General features: G+C 41.0%; 2 protein-coding genes across 2 annotated transcripts; both read right to left on the bottom strand.

Annotated features, from left to right (window-relative positions):
- Window positions 1-49: 49 nt before the first annotated feature.
- On the bottom strand, window positions 50-7824 carry LOC145453388 (uncharacterized). The gene is made up of 7 exons (XM_080331352.1): window positions 6773-7824; window positions 5891-5994; window positions 5351-5536; window positions 4685-4728; window positions 2574-3003; window positions 390-637; window positions 50-325 (listed from the first exon to the last, which is right to left on the bottom strand). The coding sequence occupies exons 1-7, from the start codon at window positions 7822-7824 to the stop codon at window positions 227-229; spliced, it is 2163 nt and encodes a 720-aa protein (XP_080187478.1). The 3' UTR covers window positions 50-226.
- Window positions 7825-7892: 68 nt separating this feature from the next.
- Window positions 7893-11684, bottom strand: LOC145453391 (uncharacterized). Its single transcript, XM_080331354.1, has one exon. It carries the CDS (start codon window positions 11678-11680, stop codon window positions 10154-10156), a length of 1527 nt encoding a protein of 508 aa, XP_080187480.1. The 5' UTR covers window positions 11681-11684; the 3' UTR covers window positions 7893-10153.
- Window positions 11685-11689: the final 5 nt, after the last annotated feature.

The following is an 11689-nucleotide window of genomic DNA, read 5'->3' as shown; positions in this document are numbered from 1 at the left end:
ATCTGGAAATTTCCTACCAGCACCCAAAATTGTACCAAGAGACCTCGGACTAGATATGGATAATTTATTGATTGATTTCACACAGTAGAACCACGAGGCAAGCATAGATCCAATACATATAAAACAATACAAAAAGTAAAATGTAATAACAATCATATACCGCAACACCACGATCATCATAAAAAGAAATTAATATTCCACAAAGGATACCATTAAAATCGACAATTCACGCTAAATCACCGAGGTTGATAGTAGAATTTACGAAAGGCCTGCCCACACAGTCGGGCAGTCTCAAGCTAGCTTGGTCAGTAGGTAATTCATCCATCTGCAATGAAACGTGTTCATAAGTCTAAGCCACATATACACAAAATTGATAATCATGATATTACCTCACTCATGATCATGTTGTCGATACTCTCTTTGTAGCTGATGCAGGTCTTTTTTGGGGAGATAACTCTCATTTCGTCCCCCGGACCCCATTGCTTACGGATTTTGAGTTTTTTGTAGGCGTCACAATCGGTCCTTGCCGAGCCGCCGGTGTCTTCTAATAAGCCGGACTGCGTTGCACTGCCTTCGTCATTATCAGAGTTCGTGCTGCTATCTTGTCCCATGGTTTCAGGCATCTTTACTGGTTTTTCTATGAGAGTAGACAATAGACATGGCTCGGTTTCTTGGAGTGTGTCAATACTAGTTGCGAAAAACCGCTACTTCTGTTTGAAATTGAGTAGAGAGGAAACGTCTTATACTTTTTCCACATTGGAATTGAGCCAAATTCGGTGTGCAGTGTTACAATTTCATCACCTAGACAACAGTGTTGGGATGACTCGAGTCATGACTTGACTCGAGTCAGACTCGAGTCAACTTTTTCGTATGACTTGACTTGACTCGAGTCACTTTGCAAAAATGACTTGACTTGACTCGGCGCTTCAAAAATGCGAATTCACTCGTGACTCGGAGCAAAATCTACGAGTCAATTTCGAGTCATCAAGTAAACTGTATCGTTGAATCACTGAATTCTGTGAATGTTGTGTCGAGTATTGCGCGCGATACGACTGCTGTGTCACTTGCGAGACTAACGAGTCATTCACTGATTGTACGTTTCAATGATCCTCTATTGTTACGCCTCAAATAAATTGACCACAAACGTAATGATCACAGCTTACGTTGTTAGTAGGAGTAGCAATAGATTACCTCACAACAACGTATCTATATTTCTTAGACAGCCCAGAGCCTACATTCTGCAGTGATCCCCTTTACCAACCCTCTTGTATGATTTAAATCGAGCGAATATAGTTTGTGCGTTATATTTCCTCACGGATGGATAGTGTATTGTACCGTATCAAATTGGTAAACTTCTCGGGGCTTCGAGCCTATTGGCTGCTAATAACAGACTGTTGCATGTTGCTATACAGTGACTCATGTATTTTATTTGCAGTTCTTCGTGTGCGCGAGCGATACAACGCCTTCTTGCGGGCATTTATATTAGTTATTTGATTCAATATAAATGGCCAATTATTCTGTCTTTCACACAGCTAGCAAATTGTAATGACTTTGAATCGTCACTGATACTTCGAAAATTCAATTTGACTTGAATTATGACTTGACTCGTGACTCGACTTGACTTGACATGACTTGACTCGAGTCACCTCCAAAAAACGAGTGACTTGACTTGACTCGAGTCACCTTCGAAAATCGATTGACTTGACTTGACTCGAATCAAAATGTGCAATGACTCGAGATGACTCGAAGGTAGTGACTTGATCCCAACACTGCTAGACAATGAATTAAATACTATATTCATATCGAAATACACCCAAATATTTTCCTCTGACGGAAGTCATCATCAACAACTTAGTAGAGATTTCACAAGATCTCTTTATATTAACAGTCATGTATCACCCAATATGACGTCACTGGCACAAAAAACATTCGATGAGAGTTTCGTTAAACTCCAGTGAAATTGATAAAAAAAATTATATAACACACCCAAATTCAGGGCTGTAACCAAGTCAGAAGGTTGCGAGTCACAAATCACTCTCACTTTTACAGTTTTGACTTGAGTCAGGTCGAGTCATTTTCAATTCACCACCGAGTCCAAGTTACAGAGTAGAGTGTCGAGCCTGAGTCATTGTGTTGACTGTTCAGTTCCGAGTTAATATCATGTGAAACCCACTTTTTACAACTCTGCTCGTAGATACCGAATGCTTCGCAATCATAATAGACTAATTTTCCCCACTTTCAACAGTTTCTGGTAGAGTTTTTAAGTACCAGTACTGATAAACGAAATAATAATTGTGTGATAACATTACTATTCTTCGAAATTACAATGAAACGCCTGTGTTGGTAGATCTAGTCACGAGTCATGCGAAATGACGAGTACAAGTGGGGTCAATACACAAATTGACTCGAGTCGATTCATTACGACTGTGCCTAAATTGTTCAGTCCTTACTGTGCGGACAGCACGAAATAGATTAACACAGAGGGCCCATTATCAGCATATCAGTGCATCAAACATCCGCCGACATTACCAAGCTAGATAAGATCTGTAATTACTCAAACCATTGACACTCACGAGGAGACTTGATCGCCATCACGACATTGGGGTCGACGGTCTGTACGCAATCGCTGAAAGCGAAATATTGATCCGCCGAAGACGTGACAGACGACTCCGAGTAAGCGGCGTTCGAAACGTTGCCAAATTGCATTGCTTCTTGAACTAGCGACGGCGAGTTTGTATGAAAACCCATGTCAGTCGCATCCAGAACAAGAAAGTGAGATCCGTCGATGGCGCCGGCTTTTTGCCCGGCATGCGTTTCACCGGCCAATAACGCAGACGAATTCGGGCCGCTGTATCGACTCATAGCGAGGTCAGCATGCGTTGAATCGGTGACGGATGAAGAATGTAGCGTATCGCTGGCGGTCGACGTGTTGCCTTCGATCAGAGCTTGAAGGATTGAGCTTGAAGACGGTGTATCTGCATCCCCACTGGGAGAGTCTGTATTCTGCGGAATATAGTGATATTAGCGTGAAACGGCAGGCCAGTGAACGATATGTATCTCTGTACAGTGTACATGTACATTAGGGCTCTTCAAAAATGACTTTTTTTCTCAAATCGTACTGGCTACTAGATAAAATTGTTAGGGTGCCTAATTTAAGCCTACACACAAAACTTGGTTCAATTCCAGCCAGTAACCGCTTTGCTACAGAAGAAAGTTTCTATTTATTATATAAAAATAAATATTACAAAAATTGAAAATTGTCTGTTAACCCCATGAAAGTGTTAGGATGTCTATAGAAACGATGCTCACCAAATTTGGTTCAATTCCAACCAGTGGAAGCAGAGTTATTGCCGTCGAAAAATTTGGATCATGAATAAAAAAGTATTTACGGTGGCCAATTCTTTAATTATTTATTATAGTGATACCGTAAATACTATTTTATTCAAATCCAAATTTTTCGACGGCAATAACTGCGCTTCGACTGGTTGGAATTGAGCCAAATTTGGTGAGCATCGTTTCTATAGACAGCCTAACACTTTCATGGGGTGAACAGACAATTTTCAATTTTTGTAACATTTATTTTTGCATAATAAATAGAAACTTTCTTCTCCTGTAGCAAAGCGGTTACTGGCTGGAATTGAACCAAGTTTTGTTTGTAGGCTTAAATCAGGTACCCTAACAATTTAGCCAGTACTATTTGAGAAAAAAAGTCATTTTTGAAGAGCCCTAATGTACATATATAGAGATGGTCAGTACCGAAGTAATGCTACCATACTTTTTGGAGTACTCAAGTAGGTTTTGCATACTTGCACTTGGGGTTGTAACCAAGTCAATCTCATTTTATAGTTTTGACTCGAGCCAAGTCGAGTCATTTTCAATTCACCACCGAGTCAAGTCTGAGTCCCAGTCAACTAGTGAAGGGTCGAGTCCGTGTCATAGTGTTTTGACTCGAGTTATAGTCCAAGTCATTATGTCCGCTGTTCAGTTTCCAGTTCAATCCGGTTCAGCTCATTGTACAACGACTCGAGTACAAGTCGAGTAAATACAAAAACTGACTCGAGTCAAGTCGAGTCACTACTTGCTCGAGATGTTGTGTCGTTTAGTTCCACCAATTAACCAGTTGGTCATGAATTCAAACTACTTCGACATCTCATCAAAATTTGTTGTTCCAATGCAAAACCAGGCCTTATTAACTTTCCTTTTACCCAGTTTGAAATCGCAAACACTACTTCTAACTCGTCATGAGCAAGGAATACTTATACAATACAATACTAACACAACCGCGAAAACTTCCACCTACTTCTTACAGTTTGGAATTTTGTAAGCAGAAAGTGGTTTGGAGATATCTTCGCGTTGCTTTTATAAGTGAAATTGTATCAACAGATGGGCAAAATAGCACACCTTTACGATAGAATTTTACGGTGTTACTTCTACTTCTACTTGAATACCAGCGTTGAATGCTTTGACCACCTCCGCACATCATTTATATATGTACCATGAAAGTCCATAAATAATCCTATTCTCGGGTGTCGAGATGATCGATTTGCGTATTTACAAGGATTGCTTCGATGGCGGCCAATTAAATCCTCCGTTAGGTAAGTGCTGTGCACTTGTACATCAAAACGGTAATGGCCTCGATCTTTTGAACAGGCGGTATTTTACAAGAAACAGCCGGCAAGCATACCTTTGGCGGATCCGTCAGCGCAATGGACGTCTCGAATCCTTCATCTGTGAATTGAAACACAATTATCACCGGCGCAACTCGGCGCGAGCGTAACTAACATAAAATATAGAAACTAGGACAGAAAATCGATCGTTTTGTATGGCAACGATTGTCGACAACTTCAGAAATGCAAAATCTCATATAGCTAGATGTAAATTGATGTAGCAAAACAGCACAATCAAACAAAAATTTGTAGTCCCAGTAACATGATACGATAAATATGTTACCAAATGAATAATTTGACAGACGAAAAATCACCTATTTTAGAGGTGGCTGGTAATGAGAACTAGAAATGATACTTCTTACGCAAACTCCAGTTGGACTCTTTCACCTGCATCACTTACTGACGTGGTTTGTTTCTTTTGCTATATGACTGGCTGTAAAGCCAAATAATCACTTTTAAACGTCTCATCATTCATCGAGCAACATGTAGCTTTCGAGAGACATCATTTTGACCAGCGCAACCGTTATAACCATCCCCTAGTAGAGGCCTAATGATTACGAGGAACTTGGCGCACTTGTGGCCAATCTGTGTCGGAGATGCATCCAGTGCCTAGCGGGAGGTGCTATTATTAAATACAAATCTAGGAACCGCTATTCAAAGCTATTCACATTCACTCAAGCAACCTTCAAATCTTTCCAGATCAACTTCGAGCGGTTTCGAGGCTTTGGATGAAGATGGGTGCATTTTCTGTATGTGTTGCTTAGCTCCGATCTGCGTCGCAAAGAGGGAGCCGCAGTCCTCGTAGGGACAGAAATAATACAGCATATCCTCCAAGTTCAACTCCACGGGTGCGTCCGGGTCGTTCACACCTGGAATTATTCACAGGTCTGGGATTATATCGTAGAGCCCCTGAGTATGCCCATTGCACGGCTGGTCCTTCATTGACAGAAAATCATATTGAACTCGGTAATATTACATAACAATCGCGAGTCGAGTCATTACAAGGTCCCCTGTTATACGTAGAGCAAATTTCTTTCGTCATTCTGTACTATTTTTCTGATAAATATCACAATCTATTGTAAAAATCTCTTTTATGGTCTGTCTAAATCAGTGGTTCTAAACCCTTTACCCAGCTCATCTTTTACGCCAGAGTATAGAATAGGATACCGTCTTCCATCAATTTTGCTATCCAGCTATAACAGGAATGCAAATGTCCCACTCACCTTTCATCTTGTTATCGTCGTTCGTAGCATGAATTTTAAGATGAGATTTCAAGTGTTCTTTCCTGTAGAATTTCCACGAACACTTCTCGTAAGGACAGACCCAACTGACGGAAATAAAGCAAGCAAGTGTCATAAGATTCAATGTATACAATGCAAGGTAAAACCATGATAAATCGTAAATAATCACACTTTGTTGGATGGACGAAACCGCATACAACTGAAATTAGATATCTAGTACGCTGCTCCAACCCATACAGTAGACCTATATCACACATTGTGACACCCGCTACTCAAAAGTGGAAGTAACATTGCACATATCTACTCAAGTATAAGCACAAATAGTAGGGTTACCATACGTCCTCTTTGAAGAGGATTTGTTTGTTTTTTTGAATTTTTAGAAAGTGTCATCGGAGGACGGCCAAATGTCTTCTTATTTGAGAATTTTGGTTAAATATCAGTAGTAAATCAGCACCGAAGGAACGCTCCTGCGGCTATTTTTGAAGCTGAGCCAGTAAGTTGACCTTTTTTTAGTCAACCAACCACGAGGTGCAAAAATTTACCGTTTTTTTAGGATTTTCATCTTTTATTGCAAGTCTGAAAAGTTTGAAAAAGTGTACTCTTTTCACATTCCCAAAATATGGTAACCCTAACAAATAGCACCTTCCAAACAAGTATGTCAGTAAGCATTCTAGGCCTGGTTTTGCCTGCAAACTGAAGTTAAAGTCTCGGTTAAAAAGAGCATGCAGGTAAAACCTTGAGTAGCCTACTCCAAATAGTAGGCTACTTCTTTACTGACCACATCTGTTACCTACCAATACAGATAACGGTGTAATATACAGTGAAAAGTACAGATACAATCGTATCCCAGGGGTTGATACAAACCTTTTTATGCCGGTGTGAATCACCATATGTCGTTTAAGTGTCGCTTTGGTTGTAAATTCCCAGCTGCAGTCGGCGTGCTTACACTTGAACGGCCTTATATTCGTATGTTTCGAGAGAATATGCTCCCTCCACGCCGCGGGCTTATCAAATTCTTTACCGCAGTCCCGACATATCGACTTGACGCGTTGATGAGACTTCATATGCGTAGTCCGCGCGGCTATAGTGTGAAATTTTTTGTCACAGTTTTCATAAGCGCACGCCAGCACCGCCTCTTTCTCGTGTATTATTCGCATGTGTTTTAACAACTGCGGCTTCGAGTTGAACGAGATATTGCACGCCGCGCAATAACACTTATCGCCGGTGTCATGAACCAGCTGGTGTGCTTTTAAGTTATACTTAGTCGAGCAGCTTACTTTGCAACCGGGTCGATCGCATTTAAACAGTTTAGCTTGTCGGTGTGAAGAAGCGTGTCGCCGTAATTTGTAGGGTGTCGAAAACGACCAAGGGCACCCCGGAAATTGGCACTGATGTATTTTTTGTTTGTCGTGACTCTCCGCGTGGATTTTTAGTTCGTCGGCGCTTTGGAATTTCTGATGACAATTGATTACCGTGCATTTAAATGATTTTTTGTCTGCTTCTCTCTTACGAGGCGTGACAGTGTCAACCGAGTCTTTAGTGTTGGTAATATCTGTTTCAATAACAGAGTTTTCAATGTTGGTAATATCTGTTTCGCTAACAGAGTTTTGTTGCCGGGGCGCTTCTTTCAGAGATTTCAAGAGATCGATGTTGACAAACCATCCCTCGCCGTTTTCCAAAAGTAAAACATCTTGCGACGACCCCAAATCTTTGCTGTCAGTTCTGTTTTCGGAGCCAGAATTGAAGCCGGTAGTATAATCTTGAAGGCACTGCGTCGGGCTAGAGTCTTTCAACTGGCTTTGAGCCAGAGCGCTCGCGTTTTCACCATCTGCCGCCGATTTGCTCAAGGCAACCAATACACTTTCCGGTACCAAAATGACGTTGAGGTTTTGCTTTTGTTCAGAAATATCTTCCATGACGGTTATTCATCGTATTCACATTGTTACGATCCGGCAATTTTACTCAAATACTGCACGCATTATGCTTGAAAAGAGAGAATTACACATCGGTGTGAACATGTTTACATTGTGGAATGTAGAAAAACGTATCGCATACCCGAATTATATTGCATTAATGCTTGTAATCTCGGGGATCAATTGTCAATCACATACGGCACGGCACAGAAAACATATTGAAATGATTGACAAGTGCGTGAATACAGTTCATATGTACAAGAGTATAGGTCGACAATACAAGGTCATGAGCACAATTAGGAATGGAATTACTACATTGCGCATTGTACGAAACAAGAAAAAGACGAGAATATTTGCAGGCTTCTGAAATCGACAGTATCGTTTGAATGTCGCCTAACAAACGTGCATAACATCTGAGCCTGCCAATCATGCCCGATATGGTAATCATCTGCATAACAAGACGATATCAAGTAGCCTATGTGTGTACGAAAATGATTCAAAGTAATAGTTCAGAACAGGACCACTTTCGTATTTCAAATCATGGTGTTATGTTGAATTTCCAAGCAACTTTGGATTAGGTTTGAGTCTCTCTTGAATAGGCCTTTAAACTTGGACATGATACGAAATGACATTTTGGATTTGGAATTTCTGCTACCTAGATGATGACTCTGATTCGGTAATATTGAATTAGTTCACCTCCGGATTATGATTGACAAATTGAATTATGAGCCTCCGTTTAAACACCAATCCATAATTAAGGCTGGTAGTATCAGCAACATAAATCAACTACAGCAGGAAGAAACAGTAATGCACAAAATAACAGTTAAACTAGACATCTCATTAAAACTTGACCATTCCTAAATGATAATTTATAGTTGGTCTTAATACCATTGGTACTGTGAATAAAATTGGAATCGGATCCATCTGTGCGAATATCAAAGCAAGGTTGGGTGACGTGGGTAAAAATAGATTGTAACACCGGAACTAAAGTATCGGACAACAAAAGGTCACTTTTCTCCCCCGAAATAGGAATTCAAACTGCTTTTCTCTCAGGTAGGGAGGTGAACGGAAAGGATCTAATAATACATATTGCAAAATCCTAAACAGTAGCCTAAAACTAAATAAATGATATGCATACGCCGAAAGTTGAAGAAGTCCGCGCGAAAGAATATAATATTTTGCACAAATACCGGATAAATACAGTAGCGTTAGTGCCATAATAATAACAAAAATAGATTGATATTAGTTTATCAAACAGGCTACTTTACGGGGAATTGCTAATCTCTTTGATATGGTGCCGCAGTGAGAACAGAAAACCAGTGGTAGTGCTTTGCAAGAATATGTACCACCTTTGAATTTTAGCAGTTATAACAAGTATAGGACTAGGGAACAGCTAGACTTGACTGCGGTTTGCGGTGGGAGCTTAGGTTGATGAGTATTGACTGGCCACTGGGCAGTCACTGCACAACAGACATTAATGTAGGCAGGCAAGGGTACAGAGACTGTCGAAGACCAGCCAATCCCATTACTGGAACAGATGATAATAACAGAACAGAATCTACACTGCTACCATTACGATAATAAATTGCATACATAGTAATATAATCTGTCTCAAGTCAACGAGGAGACAAATGATAATATCATAAAAATCTTTGATAAATGAAGAAATAATTACAAGGATAATAATACTCCCGATAATGCCATCACGCTTCCATTTCGATCAATATTGAGGTGAAACATGATGTGACAGACACACAACGGAATGGTAGAGAAATCAGTACGTGCAAGAAAGCCAGACACAACAAGGTCTAAAATCTTTAAAATACATTGAATTGATCTCAAATCTTAACGTGACCATACTGCAATATTTCCAGGGCATCAGACACATTTGTAATAACTCCGGGGGCGTCAATGTACCGAAAAGCACATTGGCAATATATCGCAGGCCAATCGCTTAATTGAAAACAACGGTGATTCCACTTTGACACCCTTTTAAGCCCTAAAGTAATCTCTGTGACAACCAACTAGAATCTAAGTATGGGCTGCAAAGTCACACCAATAGAACTCCATAAAAGCTAACACCCGCAACATAATACATTCACCATTTGCATACCTGCAAAAAAACAGACAGGAAGCGGTATAGTGACGTTAAAAATAAGGTGCAAAAACGGGCATGGTAGTGATGTACAAAAATTGTCGTCAGACAGGACTAAAATGTAAACAAGATGACTAAATCCACACAAACGCAGCGAATACTAGGAACATCACATGTCATTGGTAACATAAGCCTTGCTAACCACAGATAGTAGGCAGACCTGATAAAAATACGAATCTACAAATACATTCCATTGATTAAATAGTCAGACTCCTCCATTACCAAGGGCTTGCCTCTCTTTCTACTTTTCTTCTTCACAATGCGTAGCCGACAAAGGACCATTAAAAGAACGCATGCCGTCACCGAAAGTCCTAACGCGAGCGGTAGAACAGCCCCTTTCTGGGGCTCTGTCTTACCTGCCATTTCGAGGTCAAGACGAGGCGAGTTCGGGGTCAGTTTTAAGTGTATCGAACTTGTGTTCGCTTTGGCTGTTGAACTTGCAGTTTTGCGAGTGGTGGATGTCAACAAAGACATTGCTGTGGTACTTTTAGCTGACGTCGGTACCTCGTCCTTTGTGTTGTCATTGTTAATCTCATCGCAGCCTATTTCATCGCTGTTGTCCGCACAATTCGACACGTCATTACACACCTCCGTCACTTTTACACAGTCACCGTTATCGCATTGCCACATTAATCGCCCGCACATGCGCACCAAATCTGGCTTACGATTTGCTGGGGTAGGACTTACAGTCGGAATCGCAGTATCCTTTACTGTAATCGTAGAGGCGGTTGTGATGTCAGGAATACTTGTCGACAAGGGAGTTGTCTTTGCTGCACTTGTTTGACTCGGTACAGATGGTTTAATTACTCTGGGCGGGGTATGTCGTTTGGAAACTGAATAATTGCTATTACGGGTCGTCACGCATTGAAAATCTCCATTCTCGTCGGTGCAAGAGAACAAGTAACACCGATTCTCACTTTTACCGACGGTCGCATCCGGAATCTCCTTGTAAACTACAAAATCGCAGACGCGACCACCGTCAAAATCAGCGTTGCAGCACTGCTTGTAGCACGACCATCTCGAAGGCGTGTAGGCTCCGAGTTTCAAAAATTTCGCCCCGTTTCCGATTGATTCTTCTGCTTTGATAATAAATCCGTTGCTCACCGAAAATTCGGCGCCACATCTATTTTCGTGGCCAGAATCTGAAGTCAAACCAAACTCTTTTGCATCGGACACTTTCGAAGATATAGCAGGCGAATTCGAGATGCTATCGAGTTGATGTTCCGTTTTGTCTCCATCTTTCATACGAAAGACTGTAAACCCTGAGCTTTGCGACGTGGTGCACGAGTCGTCACCATTCTCTTGAATACAAGAGAAAAGAAAACACGTAGGCCTTGTTTTATCATCATCATCAGACACTGCTACTTCCCCATATACGGCAAGATCACAACGGACGTCATCTTTATAAGCGTTGCAACACGCATCACGGCAGTCCCCAGCATTCGTAACGTCGTGATCGGCAGTAATGAATTCAGCGCCGTTGCTTATAGATTCTTTAGTGCGCAGTATCACTCCGTTTTCTCTCTCAAATTCCACGTCACATGACAAAACGTCGTCTTCAGCCGCTCTGTGCTTTTGAATATCATCCAACAGATCACGGAAATTATTGGAGTTTGAGTTTGAGTCAAATATGCCACTGCGTCTAGCTTCCGTAGGTGAAAAGACATAGATCGTGACGCATATCATAATCCCAAACCGCTCCATGATCAGCAG

Source organism: Botryllus schlosseri, chromosome 13 (genome assembly GCF_051294905.1).
Source record: "Botryllus schlosseri isolate E-star chromosome 13, Bs_hap1, whole genome shotgun sequence".
In the NCBI taxonomy this organism is placed as follows: Eukaryota; Metazoa; Chordata; class Ascidiacea; order Stolidobranchia; family Styelidae; genus Botryllus; species Botryllus schlosseri.
This window is presented reverse-complemented; position numbering and strand designations above follow the sequence as displayed.

Bases quoted from the DNA above. Each gene is read 5' to 3' on its own strand.
- LOC145453388 (XM_080331352.1), bottom strand. From the start codon at position 7,824: ATGGAAGATATTTCTGAACAAAAGCAAAACCTCAACGTCATTTTGGTA. The intron at 3,004-4,684 runs GTATGCTTGCCG...TATATTCCGCAG, and splicing joins CGCTGACGGATCCGCCAAAG to AATACAGACTCTCCCAGTGG. The intron at 638-2,573 runs GTGAGTGTCAAT...CTACTCTCATAG, and splicing joins GATGGCGATCAAGTCTCCTC to AAAAACCAGTAAAGATGCCT.
- LOC145453391 (XM_080331354.1), bottom strand. From the start codon at position 11,680: ATGGAGCGGTTTGGGATTATGATATGCGTCACGATCTATGTCTTTTCA.